Source organism: Hydra viridissima, unplaced genomic scaffold, assembly GCF_058129835.1.
Source record: "Hydra viridissima isolate aposymbiotic clone 2 unplaced genomic scaffold, HvirCarnegie_v1 scaffold_4, whole genome shotgun sequence".
NCBI classification, from domain to species: Eukaryota; Metazoa; Cnidaria; class Hydrozoa; order Anthoathecata; family Hydridae; genus Hydra; species Hydra viridissima.
This window is the reverse complement of record NW_028324303.1, coordinates 13,734,849-13,760,544: the sequence shown is the minus strand read 5'-3', so window position 1 is coordinate 13,760,544 and position 25,696 is coordinate 13,734,849. Positions and strand designations below refer to the sequence as shown.

The 25,696-nt window shown below is 32.1% G+C and overlaps 2 protein-coding genes and 1 long non-coding RNA gene across 5 annotated transcripts in view; 1 reads left to right on the top strand and 2 right to left on the bottom strand.

Moving 5' to 3' along the window:
* The window catches only part of LOC149890005 (uncharacterized), a 52,346-nt gene that overhangs the window by 14,209 nt on the left and 12,441 nt on the right, over nt 1–25,696 (top strand). For all 3 annotated transcript variants that reach the window (XM_090086372.1, XM_090086373.1, XM_090086374.1), the window contains 6 exons: nt 461–1,052; nt 2,950–5,353; nt 6,362–7,896; nt 16,462–18,328; nt 23,641–24,241; nt 24,653–25,660. In XM_090086372.1, the coding sequence (XP_089942498.1) occupies nt 461–1,052; nt 2,950–5,353; nt 6,362–7,896; nt 16,462–18,328; nt 23,641–24,241; nt 24,653–25,660 (8,007 nt within the window). The remainder of the gene's footprint in view (nt 1–460; nt 1,053–2,949; nt 5,354–6,361; nt 7,897–16,461; nt 18,329–23,640; nt 24,242–24,652; nt 25,661–25,696) is intronic.
* Nucleotides 744–4,694, bottom strand: LOC149890007 (uncharacterized). Its single transcript, XR_016452205.1, has 3 exons — nt 2,610–4,694; nt 1,195–1,369; nt 744–1,079 (listed from the first exon to the last, which is right to left on the bottom strand). It is a non-coding gene; the product is annotated as an uncharacterized LOC149890007 (long non-coding RNA).
* On the bottom strand, nt 13,073–15,740 carry LOC149890006 (uncharacterized). Its single transcript, XM_090086376.1, has 3 exons — nt 15,607–15,740; nt 13,797–15,251; nt 13,073–13,727 (listed from the first exon to the last, which is right to left on the bottom strand). The coding sequence occupies exons 2-3, from the start codon at nt 15,244–15,246 to the stop codon at nt 13,198–13,200; spliced, it is 1,980 nt and encodes a 659-aa protein (XP_089942502.1). The 5' UTR covers nt 15,247–15,251; nt 15,607–15,740; the 3' UTR covers nt 13,073–13,197.

Genomic DNA, 25,696 nt, shown 5'->3' with positions numbered 1-25,696 from the left:
TGTGTTATCCTTGTGCTGGATGAGTAATTAATTTATCTTTTTCAAATTTTTAAAATGACGTTATAAGGAAGGCTGGATGTGGGCTACTAACTCAAGAGACTAAAAATTCTATGCTTTTCATTAGTTAATTGCAGGTGTACAATCTTCTGTTGCTTTTTTGACAGTGATTGAGAAAAGGGAGTTAAATTATGCAGCACAAAGTTTTAAGCAGACCCTGGAAGATTCCTGTGACATGGCTGATACTATTTTTTTGTTTATTAGATATTAATTAAATATTTTGCTGATAGATTTTTTAATTATTAAATTTTTAAAATTGTATTTGTATGTATGCTCTTTTCTATTCTTAGACACCTTTTAAAAATTAATTTTCTATTAAAGGATTTATCTTTCAGCCACTAAGTAATCTTAAAATCACATTTTAGAAACTCACTATTTTTAACTTATGCATTGTATATATTAGGTTATGCTACCAAATAAAAAAAATGGAAGCAGTCTTGTCTGCTCTTCATCTTGTTCTTCCCCTGTAGTACTGCACTGTCCAGATCAACGTCATAAAAAGGGTCTCTGTAGCAACTGTGCTAAAAGAGCTAAAGCTGATCTGATGGGTTCTCCAGGACCGCATGCATCCACTAATATCTATGACTGTCATGTTACTCGAATTGATTTTGAAGGACGGATCTATATGAACGATGTTGAAAGTCGCAGACCTCCATATCAAACTCTAATTCATTGGCGGTCCACACGACGTTTATGTTCTGCAAATCTTGTTGGACTTGTTAAGCTACCGTTTCCAAGATCCCCATTGAAAGATACTGATGATATTATATGGGGGGAAATTGTCAATCACGGAGATGTGAAAGATGAGTACAAGAGGCGTGAAGAGAAACGTCTCTGTGTTTCTTTAGCCACCATAAACAATGTAAATCTCAGCGATCATGTAAAAAAGGATGATTATTTGGCAGTTATTGACTGCATGACTTTTGTTCCTGAACATATTCCTGTTCTGAAGGCTCTTGATATTCAAAAGTTGTCTACATTACCTTTCCAAGGAGGTACATTTTTTTTCTTTTGAATTTTTACTTTTAATTTTTAGCATTCACCTTTTTCACCAAAACAAATCTGAAGTTTGTAAATTTTTACATGTTTTAAATTTCCATATCTTCTGTATGCAGTAGCTGTAGAGTATAAAGAAACAGTTTTATTAGTAGAATACAGTTACTTAATTTTATTTAACCAAATGCATATTTCTAAAAACAATCTTCTAACATTATCACTGCTTTAACTCTTTAGTATCATTGAAGTACTATTTATTTTATTAAACTTTATAATATTTTTCACATGTATATCAAAGTATTAGAAAGGCTTAAAACTCAAGAAAAAAAGAAAAATTACACCTTACCTTCAAACAAAAAATGCAGAGTTTACCATTTGAATTATCTTGCCGATTGATTTCCAAAAAACCAGTTACCTGCAGTGGTTAACGTAAGCTGAATGTGGTTTATAGAGAACTGAATATCTTCAAGGGGATCTGTTATAAACTTGCAAAAGTTGCCTTTTCGTTTTGCTCTGAGTGTCTTGCTAAAACAGCTTTTGCATGAGGCGATTAATTGAATCATGTCTAAACCAGGTTTTAAGATTTAAGAACACTTTACCTCCTCTTATTGTAAATGTTTTTAATATCATTACCGAAAGCGAGGAATTTTAAAGTATTAACAAATGCTAATAACATAGAAGATAATAAAGAAGCTTTATAAGCTTTTGGATCTTCCTATCTCAGCAGAGCATCACAAAAGATATCATTTTTCACAAAAGATATCATTTTTCAGCTATTTAAATTTTTTCTTTAAATTCCTTATAAAAAAGTATGATATATATATTTAAGTATCTAAATACTATATGAAGAAATATCAAAGAATTTACCATTAAAATTTATTTTAAGCAAGCTCTTTTTTAAATAAAGGTTTAAAGGCATAGTAGAGGGTATTTAGAAATGGTAAAACAATGTTAACAGCAAAAAAAAAAAAAGATAACTTCTTACAATTTTTTAATAAAAAACAAAAAGGCTGTCAAAGGAAAAATTAACAGGAAACAACTTTCATAAGTAGAATAGCTGCTTTTAAAAAAGTTTTAAACTTTTACTTTCTTGACGTTTTATCAAGTTATAAATGCAAACTGCTGCATATTTTTGATTTATGAAGTAATGTAGATACAATATCACAATAATTTTAAACCAAGAAATGAATACTTAAAGGTGCTGCCAACAATTATAAAAACGTAAATGAGCTGTTATCATAGTTCCATAACTACTTCATTAATTTATTGCTAATCCTAATTATATTCTAGATCAATTTTTGGTTTACCATCACTGTTAATCCAATTTAAAATGGCTTCGTGAAGCCATTTTAAATTGGATTAACAGTGATGGTAATGAATAGTATTAAAGAGTTATTCAAATAACACTAGTGATAAAACAAGTGGTGTTATATATTCACTTCAAGGGCTGCCCAAATCACACTGTTTATAAACACAGATTTATTTAGGTAAAGCTCTATTTAAATGAAAAATATTTATGCATAAAGTTATCTGCAAAATTCGAGCAATATTGTCACAGTCTTATTCTTAACATCAAATCTATTTAAGATCAGTAAAGATTTTACAGAAAAGAGTGTAGAACTTGTGAGATGACAACTTAAATGTTTGTTGATAGTTAGAGGATCTCTGAGATTTAAACGTTGTTTTTCTTATTTCTGCATAGCATTATCTTTCATACTTTCTTTTTGAGTAAGTTTTTCAGTCACTGTTTCTTTTATTTTTTTCAGAATTTAAATCAATAAAACACACACAATCAAAAACAAAACAATAAAACAATCTTGAGCAATTTATTAAATTACACATTTATCAATATTCAACCTTTTTTAACTATAATAAGTTTTAGAAAATAATTTTTAGGTGCATTGTTGAATATTGGAAAGCATAAAGATATAACGAACTTTGAACAATGTACACAAGAGTTAAATAGTTTGATGGATGAACTGTCATTATCAGGTTACAATGGCATCTTAGGAATGTTAGTTAATTTGATAATTGATCGAAGCCAGCTAGATCCCATAATCCGCATAAAAAGAGATGAAATGAAAGTAGCTTCCCTCCAAGAAAAGCTTACTAAACTTGTGTCAAGTGTGACATTAGACTTCAAACAACTCAGAAGTTTTGCTGAAGCTCTTATTGAACCAGTTCATCTAACTCAAGGGCCCCCTGGCACTGGTAAGTCCTATTTGGGTGTTGTTATTGTTCGAGCATTATTGATCATTCGTAAAATATGGATTTCCGTTGATCCAACAGTTGGGAAACCCCCAATACTAGTTCTCTCCTACAAGAACCATGCAATTGATGAGTTCCTTTCTGACTTGGTTAAAGCAGATTGGAAGATTAGTTTAATACGCATTGGTGACTCTGTCGATCCAGTTTTAAATAGATTCTCAGAAAGAAATTTTAGAGCTTTGGATAGTGAGGTAAAGTATATAAAAAATGGTCTGAATATCCTTTTTAAACAGAAAGAAGATCTTCAACTCAGGCAAACAAAGTTATCACCAATGTTTGCATATGAGGCTTGTATTCATTCTCAACCACAAGATGAGAATGAAATTAAGGCCAAGAAAATTGCATCATATAATGCAGCAAAGTTTTTGCATGACTTAGTTGTACAGTATAAAAAACTTGCAGAGTTTTTTAATGACCAAAAAGATGAGAATTTAGTAGATTTGAACATAATCTGGGATGAGTTGATGGGTTCACAAACTTTTAGTTTAACTGTAAGTGATATTCAAAATCTATGGGATGGTATAAAGCACTATGATGAGAACTTGGACGTGTGTGAAGTTATTTTTAAATGGATTGAGGGAGTTGAGCCTCTTCCGAAATGTTCTTTTAATAGCTCCAATTGTAAAAACATTGTTTGTGCTAAGGGCTTTTTGTTATGTTATGAGCATAAATGTAAGTTCAATTCATGTAAGCTAGTGCGTCTTGAAAAGCATTTTCTGTGTGAGGAACATGCTTGTTGTAGCACTGAGTGCAAACTAGTCAAACTACCATCGCCTCAAGTGTTTTGTAAAGACCATGCTTGTTTTATATGTTTAAAAGAAAATGCAATAGCCAAGATGAGCACTGATATTCCTCCGAGAAATACATGTAAAGACCATCAGCTATGTATGTTTGTAGAAAAAAATGATACTTGTATGAATTTGGCTTCATCAAACTGTTCTTATTGTGAGAATCATAAAAAAAACATTTGTTCATCACTAGATTGTAAGAAATTTGCATTATCACGTAGTGAACCCTACTGTGACCTTCACAAACCTCAGCAAGCTCCCTTGTCTCAAAATGTATTTAGTTGTAATGCAAAGAATAAGAAAAAATTACCATGTAAGTCAAAATGTAAGCCAGGGTATGAATACTGTGAGGATCATGCAAAAATTTTTAATGCTTCACCTAGTCTTGGCTCTGTTACTAAAAAGAATAGCCAATCAAATAAAAATGATTCTAAAAAAGAAATTACCCATGAAAATGATCATGGTTTGAAAACATATGACAAAATAAACTTGAAAGTTATTGAACCTGATGAAAGTTTAAGTAATGTAAATGATCCTTTACTTACTGCAACAACTAGTTTTGATCAGGCTCTTACAGAAAAGAAATGTTCTGCAGATAGTATTACAATTTCTTATAACAATATAGTTAATGTTGAAGAACATAGACATGAAGAGTCTTTACCAGACGAAGTGTTTGATAAGATTGATCAAGAGGAGTTATATGAGGAATCTGATAATCTTCAACACATGCAAGATGTATACGGTTTCGAAGAAGTTGATGCTGATGAAAGGGAAGAGGAAGTTATTAGTCAAACCATTTCAGAAGAATCAATTAAAGTTGATGATCAATCAGCTATGTTGCCACCAGATAAATGGACTTGGGAAATGAGTTTGGATGAAAGGTGGTATCAGTGTAAAATATTAGAAAAATCGTTTAACTCATTGTTATCAAAGTTGAATGAAATGCAAAATCTTCATATAAAAGTTTTACGTAAAAATCATCATGAGGCAAATATTAAGGCTAAAACTAGAGTCTATGAAGGAAAGTCAGTTATTGGGGGCACAATAGTTGGTTGCATTGCACGTCTAGAGGCAATTCGTAACACAAAGCCATTTGCCATTCTTGTTGAAGAAGCTTCAGAAGTGTTAGAGCCATTAGTGTTTTCATGTTTGACAGACACAACATGCAAGCTTGAAATGATTGGGGATCATTTGCAATTGAAACCATCTGTTATGTCAAAGATTATGTTTGAACGCAGAAACAAGTAACTATTTTTGTTTTCTAAATTGCAACTAATCGTACTGTTGTTTACCATTTGAATATTTTTTATATAATGCTGTGTTAAAAAATAAGTATTAAGGTACCAAAGCCATATGAAAACCATTAGTCTAACTATAATTATTATAATAAAAAAACCTAATAGTTTGCTAGAGATAAGTAAACTATATAAAAAATAAAAGCACAACTTTAAAATTTTTCCAAAAAGTAACCAAAAATTTTTTAATTTTTTACCATCGTCAAGCATAAAACGTCATTTGACACACAAAACCATGATTACAAAAATGTCAGATTAGTGGAAAGCTATATTATCAGGTTTACCTTCTTTGACTTTCTTTTATCTTTTCAAAACGTTTTTACCATCTTTTATTGGAAAATTTTTATTAACTTTTAAAAGATTTTTTATTAACAATTCTTAATAAGCAATTTTATACAATAATACTTAATGCTATATTGATTAGTTTCATTTCAATCATTTTAATTAGTTTAAATGAAATTTAATGTAATTATTACTAAAATTTATAATTTTACTTATAGCTTCCTAATTACATGGGATTTAGTAGCTATTAGTAAAAATAAATAATTTTAGAGTTTGAGAAACTTTGAAATCTAAAATTGACTTTTCATAAGTTGTCATGCACTAAGTTAAAAAAATGCTTTAATGTGAATTCAAGGCATGGTTTATATTTCCCAGACGTATTTTTGTTTTATGTGGTCAGGCATGAACATCATAAAGAATTAACATCTCTTTATCAAGTAATAAAAGTTAAAATTAAAATTCCAAAACATTAAAATATGTTTAAAATAGTTAATGCTTTAATTACAATTCTACTCATTTTTTAAAACACAGTAAATGATATCATTTTTAAAACACAGTAAATGATATCATTTTGATTATCTATTTATTTTTTTTTTTGCAGACAATTCTCCTTGTTAGAATAATTAACCAATTATATTTCAATTTTAATTTGTTATTTTTCCTTAACCTTTGTAGGATTAATGTTTCAATGTTTGAGCGTTTGATAATGGTTCCAAAAGAATATTCTGTACCTTCCAGTGTCCTTGCAATACAGCGTCGTATGAGGAAAAATATTTGTGATTTAACAAGAACATTTTATGAAAATATTGTAGATATTGAAGACCATGAAGTTTGTAGTTCAAGAAAAGTTGGAGACAATATATTGTCAATACAGCCTTTCAATACCAATAAACTGGACAAATTACATATGTGCAATGGAGAAGGTCGTGAAGTCCCTGGAGTTCTTCCACACATCTTTTTTTGGACCCACGAAGGAGTTCAGACAAAAGCCCAAGTTGGATTGTCAAGAATTAATACTACAGAGGCAAAAATGGTTGTTGGTCTCACTCAATATCTAGTCTCTTGTGGTGTCCCTAAAGCTTCTATAGCCATACTTACTCCTTACAAAGGACAGTTGATGATAATGCGTAGTGACTTAATGAAGGTGAATCTATTAAGTAATAGGGATGCAGAAAACTCTGTAGTTTTATCAACAGTTGATAGGTTTCAAGGGGATGAAGCTGACATTGTGATTATCTCTCTTGTTATTGATGCCAAATCTCAAACAGGTTTTGTAAAAGAAGTTAATCGTATGATAGTTCTTCTAAGTCGAGCAAGACTTGGCATGTATATTGTAGGTAATATTAGCTATTTTGATCAATCAAATGAATCTATTCGTCACTGGACTGATACTTTTGCAAAACTTAAGCAGAGTTGTGAACCAGATACAAACCAAGATAAACTTAATGAAAATGTAGAAGAACTTCACTATTTCGGTCCACGTCTTGGAAATAAGTTGCCTATATGCTGTCCTATTCATCGAGGGAAAAAGATGGTACTTGTTGAGTCAGAAACGGACTTGAAACTTAACTTTTGTGAAGAAAAGTGTTTGAAGATATTGCCATGCACACATTCTTGCAATCTTTTATGTCACTTTCAAAATAAAGATAGTCACAATAGCTACTGCTCTGTTGTTATCACCCCACCTCCTTGTGAAGCTCATACAAAAAGTTTGACATGTCATGATGTATGTCAAAGTGTTGGAAAATACGTAAGTTTTAGTATTGAAGAGGCTTTAAAATACTACCAATGCCCTGAGATAGTCACTGTCCAGCTTCCTTGCATGCATACTGCTCAGATGAAGTGCTGGGAAGAGAATGAAATAGCTAAAGGTAAAAAGAGTTTTCCAGAATGTCATCAAATGGCTCATAACCCATTTACATATTCGAAATGCTGTCATGAGTTAAAAGTGCTTTGTGTTGTGTATTATGAGTTAAAAAACAATCCTTCTAAAGTTAAACCATGTAAAGTGAATGTAGTATACAACCCACCATGTTCTCATTCTGTGCAAGTGGGATGTTATCTTAAGCAGCAATATGAAGATAAGACAGTTGAATTTCATTGCACTCAAAAGATGGACATACATTTGCCTAGATGTGGTCACAAAGTTAATGTTTCCTGCGACTTGGCTCAAACTTTGACTAAATGGAATGGGAAACCTTGCATAACAGGTAAATTTTTTATATATACATAAATGCAATTACATAAATATATTTATACATATACACTGCGGGCCAAAAGTTTCCGGACACTTGATATTTTTATACAAAAAGCTAAAATCTATCCTTTATCATTAAATTAATCAATAATATTAATTTATAATACTTAAACTTACTAATTTTATGTGTTTATGTAAGTTTGAGGTCAGTAATTAGGTATTACTGGCCTCAAACTTACATAAATAAGTTTATTTTTTTAATTGCTTTTTTTAACTTGATATATAGCGTTACATTACTCTTAAGATTTTGGTCTTGTTAAAGTTATTTATTTGTTGAAACATGAAGGAAATGTTTATAATATAATGATATCCGACTAAAATGATTAAGAATATTTAGTTTTGTTTAAAAAATATTTAATTACATTAAATAAAGAAAGTTATTCAGTTCGTAAAATTTGCAAAAAATTACAAGTTGCCAGAAGTGCTGTACAAGATGCTATCGAACGATGAAAGAAACAGGCATTTTTGAAGACAAAAAAAGATCTGGTAGGCCACGGAATACAACAAAAGCAGAAGATAATAGTATAATATTGATGAGTAAAAGAAATCGAAGACTTACGGCCCCGGAAATAACTTCAGGCTTTAATAGGAGTCATTTAAAATCAATTTCATTAACCACTACGAAACGATGTCTTTGACAAGCTGGACTTTTTGGCCGTATAGCTGTCAGGAAACTATTGCTACGGATTGGAAATAAAAAAAAAGTTTACAATGGGCTACAGACCACCAAAATTGGACAGAAGAAGACTGGGGAAAAGTACTATGGACCGACGAGTCCAAATTTGAACTGTTTGGGCAAAGACGTAGAATTTACATCAGAAGAACAACAAAAGAAAATATGATCCTAGAGTGTTTAGTGTCAACAATCAAGCATGGTTGTGGGTCAGTTATGGTATGGGGATGTTTTTCTTCAGCTGGTGTAGGTGACCTTGTTAAAATTGAGGGTATTATGAAAAAAGAACAATATAAATAAATTCTAGAAAACAATGCTATACCTTCTGGCTTAAGAGCTATTGGTCGTGGTTTTGTTTTTATGCAGGACAATGACCCTAAAATTATGTAATAGTAGCAAGCTGTAAAAATATGGCTTTTTGCATCCTTCTAGAATTTTCTTGAACCTTCTGACACATCAGGTCAGAAGGTTCAAGAAAATTAAATGGTCTTAAATGGTCTGGATGTTTTTTTAAATCTCTGGAACTTTCGAGCACTTTCTAAAATCCTCTAGAAGTTTATGGGAATTAGCAAGGTTTATAGTATATAATCTCTTTGATAGAGCAATGCTAATTATAATGATTATTGTTTTTCAGAAATATATCTAAGTGTCATTTTTATTCATAATGTCATTAAAAAAGTGCTTCCACTACTAAAAGAAATGAGATAACTTTGTGGAAGAATCTTGCACAAATTCATGTGTCACATAGGAAAAGAAGAACTTTTCCACTTGAAGAAAAATGATTACAAAATAACAGCAAAATACTATTCAAAGCTCAAGTTATTGGTTGCTACTTGTTCCTGGGAGAATCTATCAAAGGTAGACACAAACGCATGAAATAAATTGAGAAAGAAGTTAATGGCAAATGAAATTAAATTTTCCAAATTTATCAGTTCAAATCAAACATGTAAAACTGGATAAAGTGCTAAAGACCTACAATAAATGTGTAAAATAAGTAAAATATGATTGCTTGAATAAAGTTTTTGTCATCACAAAAAAGATGGCTCAGATCTGCTAGATGGAAATTCAAATACTGTTATCAAAGCCATAGCAGCTGTTTTGATGAATACATTTTATGGAAGTGTATAAAGATGATTGTAGCGGACACTACAAATGTAAACACTGGAAGAAGGAATCGGAGAAAATAACATGTAACCAAACTTTGAATATCCTTTTTATCCCAAACTTGTAAATAACTACGAACAGTTATGGATGAATTTCAAGAATGGTAAAGAATTGATTACTGAAACACCAGAATGGCATAAAGACATGAAATTTATATATCATTTAAGTTAAGTTTTTCGGTTTTTTGAAAATATGGAGTATTTTCTAAAGTGAAATTTCAGAAAATATCAAACTTAAGTAATACAAGATGGAATTCCCAACCAATACTAGCTCTTTTGCCATTCATACTTCTACCAGTGAGAAAAAACTCACTACTTGATATTTGTAAATTAATCTCTAATGCATGGTCAAACCATGAATTTACAATTAAGAAGGTATGTTGCAGTTTGCAGGTTCACGAGAAAGCGTTTAACTATGTGAAAAACTTTCTAAGTCAGGAACCATCGAGTCCGAAAATACCCAGAATAAATCAGTGTGCAGAACAGGCAATCAAGTGTCTTTAAGAACTTTTTGTTGTTTGTAAAAAGAAAGAGAACCTTCAACTCAGATTTATTTTGTCTAACAAAACATAAGAATTGTATACTATGATTTAAGTGGACTAAATATTTCACATTCTTTTTTGTTTTATGCACTAGCTTTTCGTTCTTATAGAATTGATATTTAAGCTTGTAACCTTATACTTATTTGTATTTTAGTGTGTTATGCTGTAACAATAAACTGTTAAATGCATAAAAACTAAATAAGTTCTAAAGTAAATTGTTTAATTCTTTATCCATATGCGAATACGGTAAAATGAACTTATCAACGAGGAAATCAAATTTATGTTGTTTTCAAGAGTTTTGGGCAAATGTTCATCAATCTATGACCCAGGAATATAGGGTCACAAAAAGTTAATTACCTTAAGATATATATACAGGGTATTTGATAAGTAACTTGCAATTTAGTTTGTCTGTTACAAATTAGCCAATGAAAATATTTTTGGAATTGTTTTTTTAAACATATGTAAGGGAGGAATATTACATTGTTGTAATATTGTAAAATTACATATTACAATATTACATACCATATTGTATGTGGTAGATTGTTATTTTTAAGGATTATGCCATTAATAATGTTTTTATGGAAGACAGAATTTTCATCTTCAAATGCTATTATTGAAGTTAGGGTGATAGTGCAACAGCAGCACTACAAAAATTTAAACAAGCATGTGGTTTAATAAAAGATCCATTCACTAAACGCAGCATCAAAAGATTAGTTAAAAAATTTGAAGAAATAGATTATGTTTTCTACCAGCAGAAATTAGGTCACCCATCTTTAAAAGAAGAACAAGTTATGATGGAATTACTGCATTGTATTGCCTTGGAAACAGGTTGCTGCTCCACTCAAAAAATTGCAGATGATACTAAAATCCCTAAAACATTTATTCATCATATCCTCCACAAAATGCTTCAAATGTTTCCTTATAAGTTCACTATACTTCAGAAGTTGAAAGCGACAGACTTTACACTTTGACTCCATTTTGCTAATTAGTTGCTTCAAAACAAGGAACTATATATATATATATATATATATATATATATATATATATATATATATATATATATATATATACATTTGTATATATCCTTCTGTATATATATATATATATATATATATATATATATATATATATATATATATATATATATATATATATACATTTGTATATATCCTTCTGTATATATATATATATATATATATACATTTGTATATATCCTTCTGTATATATATATATATATATATATATATATATATATACATTTGTATATATCCTTCTGTATATATATATATATATATATATATATATATATAGAGCGAGAGAGAGAGAGAGAGAGAGAGAGAGAGAGAGAGGGTGTTCAATAAAATCATAACAAAAAAAAATATAAGAAAAAGGTATTGGTATGAATAACAGTTTCACAGAAAGGAAAGACACCCAAGAATATATAGGAAACATACTACCACCATTTATTAAAAAGTATTACAGGAGTTGTAAATTGGTATTTAGTCCAGATTAAGCTTCTCACTCTTCAAAAATGGGCCTAGATTTGGCTTTAGAAACAAAAAATACCTTTTTTTAAAAAAAGGACAAACCTACCAACCAACCAGAAGCACGCTGTGAAGATCTTTGGTCAACACCAAAAAAGAAATGTAAGATCACTAAAGTGCCAAAAACATCAATCTGTTTAAAAAAAGCTTTTAGCATACATAAAAGAAAAATTAACAAAAAAACGTACAATTCTATATCTGACTACTATAGAAATCCATGAATCACGGCTTCTTTATAGAAAAAAGATGAAAAAAAACCATGGTACTTCAATTGCTGTTTTTACACCATGGGAGAACTTTCCATAAAAAAAGCCATGTCCTTTTGAGGTGTTCCAAACACCAATTAAAATACTATAAGTTTTTTGATGATTTTTCTATGGAAACTTTTAACAAGGTTGGCAGGAAGGTTCCTGACAAGCTCATTTAACTGTTAATATCTGACTTCACAATTATCTCTTCTGTCAATATATAGGAAAAGAAAGCCTCCCCTGTGCATTAAGCAAAAGTGTTGTATTGAAAAAATTTTAGAAGCAAAAGTTAGAGAATATGCCCAATTTCCTCTCCATCTATAAATATAGTTTTGCAAATCAGTCTATGTTATTGAAATTGAATATAACTTTTACATAGAATGCATTTAATTGTTATAGTTATATACCCTAAAGTCACTGCTTCTTATTCATTTTGGAAAAAATACTACACAAAATTTAGGTTAGCAATTAAGATGAATGACTTCTTAAAAAACAAATCCTTGATCAATCAGTTAAAGTGTTTGTAGCTCTCTTTGTAAGGAATATCATCTTAGTATTCTTTCTTTTTGTTTTTTGTTTTTTTGTTTTTTTCAAGCAAACCTAAATTATCAACAAGTTAGCTCAAAGTTTTACTAATGTCAACTAAATACACTCTTTCTACTCCTGTTTTTTTTTTTAAAAAGTGCATGTGAAAAATAAGTCTCTTGCTTCATTTTTTTTTCTGTAAAAGATTAGGTTTTTAATAGCAACTGAAACGTCTCCAGAATTTCTAGCATTTTAAAAGAGAAACTGTTGATTGGAAGAAAAAGAATAATCCCGGCAAAACATTCCAAAATTGTGATTTTACCTGAAGCATTCCACAGTGGGCCAGATATATAGGATATGGTGGACAAAACCTAATTATTACCCAATTGCTCCCCAAACCCATTTCGATATATAAATAATCATTATACATGAAATAATATTTATTTTTATCAAGAATATTTTAGTTTTTAATAACAAAATTACAATTAATAGGCTTAGTAAAAATTTTTTTTTTAAATCAACCTTCTTTTCAAAAAATCAAACAAGAAATTGTGTTTAGCTACAAAGAACTAGAAGAAGGTGGAGCTGATTCCCTCAGCAAAGCCAAAACTTCACTGGGGATTTTTTTAAAACTCTTACTATTTTTGTTATGACCTTTTCTTAATGATGTTATGACAGGATCACTAGATACAAGTAGTCTGTTAACCAGGTCGCGGTTTGTGTCTATTCTAGAAGTCTTTCTACTGAAATCTTTCCTAAACTTTTTAAAATCCTTGTTGCGGGCCTCTTGTGCCTCCTCTGACATCAGTCCAATTGGCAAGTACTGTCTAGCAATGATGGCATGACCATGAACTAAAATTTTGTGTACTGATTGTGACATGTAATACCAGGAATACTTAGATATGTAAAGTTTAAGAGCAGTAATACAAAACTCTTTAAACTTGACATTATCAATTTCAAATCCAGATGATAAAGTGACTAGAATGATGTAAAAATAAAATAAAAGAGTTTCATCTACTTTCAAAATTTTGGCAGTTAATTGATAGTCTGCAAAGGCTCGTCGGGCGGTGTTTCCATCATTACTGGTACCTACAAATTGCATATATGTGATAGTTAACCTGATGATTCATATACAAGTATTTATGTAATTTCACTAACCAGATCCTCCACTTTTTGGGAAATCCACAACCAGTCCCATTTGATTCATAAATTCTGTCTGGATACGTTTCTTCACTTGCTTAACATTTTCCTTATCTTCAATAGCTCTAGACTGCCACTTTTGAGTTTCCAGCTTGTATCCAATATGTAATACCATTTCAAAAAACCTAATCCAGGAATGCAGGCTAGAAAGACCATATTTCAGTTCTAAGTTACTAGCATTGTCCAATTTCAGCACCATTTCTAAGTTATTCATGATTTTTGGAGACACACCACACACAGAGCAACATTGAGTTGAATTAGTCACATCAGACAGAATAGTTTGAATTTTGCCATCAATCATGGTCAGTTCTATAATACTTTTGACAACCAGTTCTTTTCCACTAAAAGTAACATTAAAAATACTACATTTTTCTATTTCAGATTCTAAATATTTTGCTTCTTCTAGGACAACAGCTTTGCTTTCTTTTTGAAAAGAAAATCTTATTGGACGACAATAAGCAGTAGATGATGGCTTGTCATTACGCCATAATAGTACTTCTTTATCATTGCAGAACCCACTGAGTTCTAGTGGTGCTAAGCAAGTAATGAACAGAGATTCTTCTTTTTTTAAGTTACGATCTCCAGCTTCCTCACTACTCACTTGCTTGTACACGCTTTGCCCATTAGCCCCATCAAACCCGGCCTTGCAACGCAAAGTCAACCGGGTCAAACAATCCAGCATTGTGCTGATCACAGGAGCTTGCACCTCGCAGAGTCTTTTTACTGTATGTTTTAGTAATTCTTGTAGTGGTATTTGTGCTGAATAATCATCAACAAAGATGTTCTCTGGATAGCAGTTAGCTTTAGACAATCTTATGTTTTTGTATGAAGGATATATATGGCAATCACGTTCTTCAGCTCCATTTCTGATAAGTTGGTAGGTTGATTTTGACATGCCACCATCTATAATTAATGCCAGACCTTCATTAGGTGTATACTTTTTAAATTGACTAGAAGGTTCTGATATCTCAGCAACTTGCTTGGCAGCCTCATAATTAAACTCATTCCTTGATTTAAGCCTTGCTGAGTGGAGCAACTCATCAGTAGTAAAATTATTTATAACATCATTGAGTCTTCTTCTTTTGGTTTTGTCAGATGCGTCTTCAAAGGAGCAACTTGGTCTTCCACCAATATTATGTGATTGACTAGAATTATCAGACTCAGATATATTATTACTGTATGTAGATTTAAAGTCCTGAGCCAACCAATTTTTATTTTTACTTTCAAACTTTTTATTTCCCCGGTTTGCATCCTTCCATTTCTTTTGATATACTTTTAAAAACGCAGCACATCCAGTAGAACCCAAATTCATAGAGACTAGAATAGCTTCTACAGACATAGAAAATGATTTATCACCAGGCTTTAGTTGGTCATGCCGTATACGTTTATGGACATCACTAATCTTCATATCAACTACAAATAAATGATTTTAACGTTATTAGTGCAACCACTATAAAAAAATATAACATAAATATGGTCATTATTTTCATTTCAGCTACATTTAATTAGGCCAGTATAATAAGCACAGCACCTATTATTACCTAAAACCAAAAAAATAGGTTTGTCGCGAATAGCATTTTACGAAAATATCTTTTTTTAAATGTTTACCAAACTTAAAGGGGCAGCTAAGAGCAGAATTAAACACCACCAACAGGCTATACATATATTGTATTAACTTATTTTAACATTAATAAGCGGTTCCAGCAGGTTCTAAACTATATGCGTCACTTTTAATATAATATTTTAATATTATAAATAAGAATCTTACCTTTATATTTCAAAATGAAACTGTGAGTTTAATACAAGACCTTGGAATTTGTTGTGGCATTTTTCGTAAAGCTATAAAATTAAATTTTATTAATGTGTCAATTAATTTCGCATATGTTAAATAATTTAAAGGTTATTCGTTGTCATAGTTATAGGTGATATATCTATTAAAAAAATTAATAAATGAATTTCTAAATATATTCAATTGTAATTGATAATTGTACATTTATGATGTACTACCAAACTACAAATAATGTTTTAAACCATTTATTATGCTCTTATATACATAATATACTGAGTAGTTGGAAGTATTTCGAATATTTTTTTTTGAGGTTTTGTCTACCACCTGGCCCACTGTGCATTCCTTGAAAAAATCGAGGTTTGTTTTATTCATAAATCCTGTTTGAAGAAAGTTTCTTCACTTAAAAATAAAGGTTTTTCAATTGAAGAAATTTATTATCTCATGAATATAGAATATTTTTTGAATGTATCCATGCATGCATTTTAAAAAAAAGATGTGTAGTTTTATAGCTAAAAGTAGTTGGTAAATTAAACTTTAAAAAGTTCTTTTTCAGTTTTACTTTTAAAAAAAAAATTGCTTTTTAATTTTAAGTCATAATCATATAGTTTTTTCAAAAAAACTTACAACCTTTACAAAAAAGTATGAAGGCATGCTTATTATTATTTTGAAGAAAAGAAAGATGTAGCAAAGAAAATTCTTAAATTCTTTGTATTTAAAAGTTATTCGATATGTATTTCATTAGTTTCTAATACAATGTTATATATAAGTACATAAATAACTTGGTTGATAAACTTTTTTTTTTTTGATTAAGCTTTATGTATATTTTTCTGATAGGAAAAGTGTATGAGGGTCAAAACTACGGACCACCTGACTCTCTTTGCACAGAAAATGTTGATTTTATACACAGATGTGATCATGTCACTAAAATGGCATGCCATTTAGCATTTGAGCAAGCATCAAAAGGGATGACATGCACTCAAAAAGTTGAAGTTACAAATCCAGATTGTGGACATCCCGCTACAATACCTTGTTTTCAAAAGCAATCATTGAAAGCAATCTTGGTTACAAAACATTTCGTTTCTGAGGTTAAAGAAGGGCAGACCTCTTTAACTTTCAATAATCCTATTCTTCAGCAGAAATGTCTATCTGAAGTTATGTTGCATCGTAAATGTGGACACAAAGAGAAGCTTCAGTGTTATCTGGCTAGGGATGAACATATCCAGCCATGCCAGGCATCTATTGAAATAAAAAACCCAATATGTGGACACAATATATCTTTACCATGCCATTTATCTAACTTTGGAAACTGGCAACCTTGGCAGCACAAAAACTATAATCCGTTTTTAGATGATGGATTTTTATCTGATGATTGTCCAGCACCTGTTTTTCCTTCAAATCCACTGCTGCAGTATGTTAGAAGTTGCAAGAAACTTATTGCAGTTAAAAGAAAATCTTGTGGTCACCAATACAATATTAATTGTGGAGTTGCTTTTAAAGAACTGGAATCTAAGGTACCTCGCAAGTGCCCAGATTTGTTAAAAGATGCACCTATGAAATGTGGTCACCATGTAACTTTAGATTGTTCATCCTATTCATATTACAAATCTCATCCAGAAGAATATGTTTGCAGTGAAAAAGTGATGATGAGCTGCTGGAATTATGTAAATTGCAAGAATCAGGTGATTTCAGTTTGTAACAAACAAAGAGAAAGAGTAAGCTGTGGAAAGTTAACTGATTGGGTTTGCTCCAAAGAAAGAACACATACCATTACAAATGTTGCAATATGCGAGAAAGGATATTTATCTGATTGCCCTGAATGTTCATTTGAAGAAGGAAAAAACCTTATTTTAAAGTCAGAACAAGCCCTGTTGGAGACTTTTCCTAAAGAGTTGTTTTCATTTAAATCTGAAAAAGTGATGAGTTCATCAAGCTTAGAAGAGTTTTTGACTAATCAAAATCAATTGATTGATAGTTTATCTGTTTGGCTATTAAAGCAGACTCCTTTGAAACGTCCTCTGATTGAGCCAAAGTACATTCCTTGTTTTATTTTGCTAAATGAACATCAGTTAGGTTTAGAAAAATACCCAAGTAATGTGTTAATGAAAGCTTCAACTTTAACTGGTATTCAAGTTTGTCAATGGACAATTAAAAACATAAATGAACTTATCAGCGGAGTTAATAAAAAAACAGCTTGTGTTGAGCTTCTTTTTGGTGTTGCTCTAGTATGTAATACTCTTATTCAAATCGAAGCCACAAGTAAAAAAAAAAAAAGTTTGAAGAAGTTTGCCAATAACATTAGCGAAAATGGGTTTGACAGTCTCCAGTTTTGTGAAAATAACTGGGAGTACCTCATTATCTGGCAGCCTTATGCTTTTGTAGCTACTTATAAGCTTACTTTACAGCTTCCACAATTAAAGCTACTTCAGAACAAGTTAAGTCAGTTACCTCCAGAAATGTTAACCAGAAAGTATTTTAATCCCAAATATACTCAACAAATCATTCCTCAAAATGCAACCTCTTCTGTGCATGCCATAACTCTGAAAAAGAGTTTGACCTCAAACCCTATTTTCATCACTGGACCTGATGGCCTGGAGTTTGTGAAGGATTGGAATGGAAAAAGCCTGGGAAGAGCTGAAATTATCTCTAAACATATTCAAAAAGATTTGATGAATAAACTCCAGTTTTGCATGAATGCATCTGGGTAAGCTTTTTATCTTTTTTATTAATTTTTATCCATTTTCATCTATTTTGCTGATTTGTTTTAAAAAAAAGACTTTATTCTCTAACATTTGCTGATTTTTAATTTTTTGAAAGATTAGCATTGCACTTAAAGTTTTTTATTATTTGCCATTGTATCCTTCTTTTTTTTTCTTTTTTTTTTTTTGATGCTATGTAACACTCTCCTCGTGAATTCCTCTGTACCATTCATTTAATCTTGAAGTATTGATCTGGAAACTTTTTAAATTCTGCTTCATGATAAAATTTTCTTTTTAAAATTCATTAGAAAAATATGAAATGAGTGAAGCATTGTTATTTAAATGGTAACAAAAATTTACTAAAGTTTTGTTACCATTTAAATAACAATCATTAAAAGATAAGTGGTGTAAGAAAAGGCGCCACAGGTCAATAGCAATTTGGACTAAGGTGTAGTTTCGCATGAAAAAGATCGTTGTTAGTTGTGCGTAAACGCCCATCTATCTTTGTAAAATTCAACACAATTTATATACAAATTAGTTCCCTAGGTATTCACACATCTTTTCACACATACAATTATATACAAGTAACGCTATAATGATGCAAACAAACGCTATAGTTACACTCCACCTTGGTCATAACGACCACTTCACCTCATGGACTATATTGCTCAGGTGCCATCCTTTTTTGGGTGCTTCTTCGCAACATTGGTGTCTGGTTTGTCTTGTCTTCAGGCAATACAACGCACAGTTCTTCATCATCTTCTAGATCCTCATTCGACTTGTTATCAACTCTGACGGGTCTTAGGTCGCGTATGTGTCGGCTTACTTTGTCCACTTCTACCGTTTGCTCTGAAATGATTCCTGTAATTCTTCCAATCTTGTATTGAGAGTCACATCGGTTGTCAGGGGGCTTTACCCACACTTCATCGCCAAGATTAAACTTGTTGGTGATCTTCTCATGAGGTTCATATGCGTTTTTATCGTCGTCAATTCTTCTAACTCTAATTTCGTATTAGTATAATTTATTAACGGGTGCTGTAAATGACTTACAATAGTCTTTTGGGCTGACGTTATACCAGTAAACTGCCTCGGGTATGCTGCACGGAACTCTCTTCGCCGTTCTTTTCACTGTTCGATGGTATCGTTCTGCAATTCCATTTCCTGAAGGAACGTATACGCACCTGAAGCAAAGTTTAACGTTACATTTGTTTATAAATTGTGAAAATAATGTGCTTCGAAATGCTGTATCATTATCCGTCTGAATTTCGTTTGGACCGCCTCGTTCAAGAAAGATTGCGTTTAATTCCTGAATGACACACGCACTAGTTTGGTCTTTAAGATAACGCCATATTGCATATCCTGAAGGTCCACAGTCAATCAGGGTAAGAAAATGTTGCCCCTCATATTGAGTTATATCCATACCAAGCCGTTGCCACGTCTCTTTTACTTCGATCTTCCCTTTTGGCCACTTTATCGGACTTGGATCAATTGATTGGCAGGCTAAACATTTCTCAACCACTTGTCTGACTTCCTCCCTGCTTACTGATGGGTAAATTCTACGAACAAAATACAATGTTCTCTTCACACCATAATGTCCTGTGGACTTATGAACATGGTTTATATCTTTGGGAGTTAGAGAAGCACTAATCGATCAACCTGCAGCAAGTTCTGTGGGCTTATCGATCATTTTCAACCAACTTCCAGGCACTCATGTAAGTACATCGGCTAAGTTAGACTCCGAGGGTACTAATTTGATATCCACTCTGAGTTTGTATTCATCCACAATATTCGTAATGGTCTGAAGCCGTCTTCTAATCAGCATTTCGTTTGAAGCCTTTGTCTTCAATCTGGATTTTCCAGTCAGTGCATTGGTGACCCAATGTAATACTGCTTTCGAATCAGTGCAAATATGCAAGACATTCACCTTCCAATTGAGACCCATGTTTAGTCCCTTGATTACTGCATCGAGTTCCGACATGTTTATATGTGTTGTATCATCTTTTCTTAACCAACAAGCGTCTTCGATTATATTGCCATCAACTTCGATACTCACACCTAGCGCTAGTGAGCTAGCGTCCACCCACACTGTTGCCTCGTTGCCATAAACATTCCAAACTCCTTTCGCAGGATCGTTGTTACGTGTTCTTTTTACCATATCGTTCACCATTTTTTCAACAAAATCACATTGTATCTTGTCATCTCATGTTTTCGTTAGGGCGTTTGCCGTCCTTTTAACAAATGACGAAGCTACACGCAACCAACCACAAACTGGAAGATTCCCTGTCATTTTTCCACGTAAAAAGAAGATTTTTCGCCTCGTTAGAGAACTTGGAACTTCACCAAAATCGTTGTCTCTCTTCCAAAATAACCTCTTATTTTCAATTCCAACTTGTAATCCTAGAACTCTCGCTCCTTCGGACACACGAACCGCCGGCTTACAATCTAGTCCATACATATCCAAATGATCAAGTACACTGCGAACTGATACGATGTCTTCATTTACAAGAATATCATCAATGTATGATGATGTTCCCTTCAAGATTTTTTCGTCTTGCGATAGAACTTTGTCCAAAACTGCTTTCATTATGACGTGCGCAAAGTTCAGGCCAAATTCCAAACGTGTTAAACAAAACCTCTGTCCACGGAACACAACAGTTTGGTAAGCCCAGAGTTCCTCGCTGATTTGTTGCATGTAGGCCGAAGATAAATCAATAATTGAAATATTTTCTCCAAGCCGTCTCCAGTCTCGAAGTTTGTCAGCATATGCATCCGTGTTCGCCGTAAATGGTTCAATAAACGTGCTCAGCTCCCTGAAGTCTAACACTGGTCGTACTTTCCCTTTGTTTGCTGCACCACCGCCATAAGTGGAACCAAACATTTTACTGGACCGTGTTTTTTCGCTTCGTACTTTTGCAGCCATTTTTTCTCTATCCACCCTTCAATTTCTTTTTCGTAATCGTGTTTTATGCCGATAGGGATGGTATATTCAGCAATTCTATTCACCAGATTTTCAGGTTTGGTATTCCATTTCCACGCAATTATCCATTCTCTATTTTTCTTTTCAAATGAAGCTGTGAAATCCTGAGCTGTTATATTCATATCATGAACATCTTTTGACAAATCGCTTTTTAGACCAAGTAAACATGGTTCTTTTTTCATAAAACAAACATCCCGCGTTGCAGAAATCGATACTCCACCAAGTGCCATTATTCCATTCATACCCATTAGGAAACAAAAACCCAGTGGTTTGAAATCGACCACAAGTGCTTCCACACACACTGTATTTCCATTTGGCGCGGTGATTCGAGTTTGGCTAACACCTTCGCTCTGCTGTTGGTGTCCATTAACAGTTACCACGCTAACTTCTTTCTTCGTTATTTTTGTCGTACATTTTTTATAGATGATGCAGTAGGTACATCCTGAGTCAATTAGCACATCCTGAAATACACCGTTAATATCCAAGAGTATGGTTGGTAACGACATTACTGATTGTTTAGGGAGAGAACTGGCCCAGACATCTTCTCCCTCATACCGTTTTTTGGACATATTCTCGATATATGTCCATACTCTTGACACGAGTAACACAGCACATCGCTTGTTTCCCGTCTTCTACCTGACATGTTTTGATTATTATTTCTTCTCAGATGACAATCTCTCGCAAAGTGATTGGGAAGTTTGCACTCATAGCACACTGATTGTGTTTTATCTTTGAGCAACCTTGGATCACTACTTTTCATTGCAGCTATAGCAAACTTTGTATGTGTTGTAAGATCATCCATACGAGAACTCGATCACAGCATCCGTCGAACTTCCTCGGGGAGCCCAGCAACAAAGGCACACGCGATCGCTTTGTCTGGTAGCCCACCAATTAGGGTAGACAATCTTCGTAGTTCTGCCAAATAAACATCAACTGCTTCTCCATGTTTCAGCTTTCTCGTGATAAACTGCTCGTAGGCTATAAATGCATCAACGGCAAAAGCTTCAAGCAAAGCCTCCTATATTCTCTTAAAATTTTCTTTATCAGTCTCTGCTAACTGTTGATATACAACGAAAGCACCATCAGTGAGACGGAGAGGAACCACACGTGCCAGATCGGTTACACCAATTACTTTACATACCAATTCAACCTTTTCCAGTCACTCCGCAACTGACTATTGATCGTTTCCACTAAACTCTGTAATTAACTTTAAATCAAGTTTAGTCGCCATTTTGCCGAAATAGCTTGTAGTTTCGCATGAAAAAGATCGTTGTTAGTTGTGCGTAAACGCCCTTCTATCTTTGTAAAATTCAACACAATTTATATACAAATTCCCTAGGTATTCACACATATCTTTTCACACATACAATTATATACAAGTAAGGCTGTAATGACGCAAACAAACGCTATAATTACATAAGGTAATTTTTTAGTAATGAATCAAACTTTGAGGTGGTTAATTGTAAATTAAGATTTATTGTTAAAAGATTTGCTTTGGAGGAAATATAAGAGAAGATTTTGTGTACCAAGAGTACAAGGCAGTGGCAGCTTGATAGGTGTATGGGGATGCATTTCTCATAAGGTGATAAGATTTCAAAATATTTATAAAGGGGGAATTAACTAGTATAGTTATGAAGTGATGATGGAAAATAAGTTTATACCTACTGCTAGATCATTTTTTTGGAAGGCATAAAAATTGAACTTTCCAACAGAATAGCGTAATGACACATACTTGGTAAAAGTTTTAAAGGCAACATATTAGCCTTCTACTCTGCCCAGATTGCTTGATCTGAATCCCATCAAGAATATTTGGTCATAGGTGGACAAGAAATTATCAAGAGAGAATGTCGAAAGGATTCTGCAATGGATAGGAAAAAGTTTGGAACAAAACTTATTTAAGCCTGTATGAATACGTGGTGATCATGCAAAATGCTGAATTAAACCGTGACATTCAGAGCTGCATATGCCATAATTTTTCATTTTTTTTATTATAGTTTTTTGTCCTGATTGAATTTGATAGCAAAATGACATTTTTTTGATATTTTTTATTTTGATTATACAATGTATTTTAAATAAAAAAATTTTTAAAAATCGTCTGTCTTTTTTTATTTTTTTTTAAAAAGCATGGAAATAATTTAAACAATGGCAAAAAAATCTGTGACCTAATATTTTTGAAAGTCACTGTATTTTTATATTCGATTATCATTTCCTTTAACTAGTGATAAAAGTTTTTCTGGCCATAAATTGTTTTTTTTTTATATTTAAACTAATAGTCTGTAATCTTTTATTTTAGCTGATAATAGTTAAAGTTTTATTTGCGCTTTTGATTAATTTTTCTAGTGTCTCTGATAACCAACGAAGTTTATTTTCTGGATTAAATGTCTTAAAAAATCTTCCTGAACTTTTAAAAAAACAAGATCTTCCTGAGAAGCATTTACTCTCTTCACTAGAGCAGTGTAAACTAGATGCATTTGATGATGCTAAAGCTGAACTTGATTGCTATATTGAGGCTGTTAAAAGAAATAAGGTTCTATTACATCCTTTGTTTCTTCTTGCAAAAGCTCGCATTGCTTTCCATGAAAACAAACAAAATGAGGGTAAAACTTTCTTGAAAGATTTTTCTAAGTTCAATTCAAATGCAGTGAAACTATGGTGTGAAGTTCACGAAAAAGAATTAATCAATAATGAGTCTAATAGTACTGCTAAAGCTATGCCAATCATGACTAGTTCAAATGACCCTGTGTCAGTTTGGAACAAACTGAAGGATGAAGAAGGAGTTACTTCTGCAGGCATGGATACTCTAGTTAAATTGACTGGTTTGAAGAAAGTAAAAGAGTTTGCCATTGATCTTTTTAAATTTTCTTTAAAGTTTGCAAAACTTAGCCCTGAAGCAAAATCTGCAAATTCAAAGGCGTTGAATTTCTGTTTTCTTGGCAATGCAGTAAGTTTTCCTTTCTTTAAAATTTACAACTTTTTTTTTTTTTAGTAAATATAATAACTGAAAAGGTTTTTTTAATCACTACCTTTTATATACTGTGTTTAACTAAGAGTTACAAAATATATATTTTCAATAGTAATCTTCTTTGTTCATCTATCAAGTCTTTAAATTGATTTTTTGTTTTTGGCTTTGTTTTGCTTTCTTAATTACAAATTTAAGGATCTTTTTTGTTTCTTTTTTAATTTTCATTTTAAAATTTAAATTAAGTGTCCAGTAATAATATTTAGTCAAATATTTTATCTTCATTGATTTGTCATACCTGCTTCTTTCTCAGTCATTTCAGTTCTAGCAAAATTGTGATAGTGAAATATAATTGGTATAGCTTTTGTTTATTTATACATTTTTGGTCCATAGGGTTCTGGAAAAACAACTGTTGCAAGATTACTTGCAGATATTCTTAAAGACACTGGCCTCAGATCAGCTGGAACATTTGTTGAAACTTCTGCACAAAAATTGAAAGATGATGGTCCAAGTGAGTTTCGTAAACTGGCTGCTTCTGCTAAAAATGGCATCCTGTTTATAGATGAAGCCTATGATCTGGACCCCAAGGGTGACTTACAAGGAAAACCAATAGTTTCAGAACTATTAGTAATTTCTGAAAATGATCGAGAGTATCTTTCAATTATTTTAGCAGGTTATGAAGATGATATGAATGAAAAACTCTTCTCTTTCAATGAAGGCATTAAAAGTCGTTTTGAAATGGTTTACTTTGAAGATTTTGATGAAGGTGAGTTAAAAACAATCTGGAATGGTGAAGTAGAGAAACGCAAGTTTGCTTGTGATGACAGTGTTTCAACTGTGGTAGCCAAACGACTTGCAAAAATGTCAGGTAGGAAAGGTTTTGGAAATGCAAGGGCAGTTCGCAAAGAAGTTGAAAAAGCTATCCAAGTTGCAATGGCAAGAGAGGACTTTGATGCGTCAAAAATGACTTTGAGTATTGAGGATGTTGTGGGTGAATCTCCCTTGGATAACCCTAAGCTCAAAGCTATTTTGAAAGAGTTTGATGAAAAAGTAGGTTGGCAAAAAATAAAAGTCAGCGTTAATCAGTTGATTGAGATCTGTAAAAAAAATTTCACACTTCAGTTAATGGGTAAAGAAACATTACCTGTTATGCTGAATCGTTTATTTCTTGGTAATCCAGGAACTGGAAAAACAACTTGTGCAAAACTTTATGGGCGTTTGTTAAAAGAATTGAATTTCTTGTCAATTGGGGATGTTGTTATGTCTGCAGCTAGTGATTTTGTTGGCTCACATATTGGAGAATCTCCAAAAAAGACAAATGCTATGCTTGAGAAAGCTCGAGGTAAAGTTCTTGTCATAGATGAAGCTTACAATTTAAATGACAAGCATTATGGAAAAGAAGTAAGTACCACTTTGAAATGGTATCTTTATGCATTC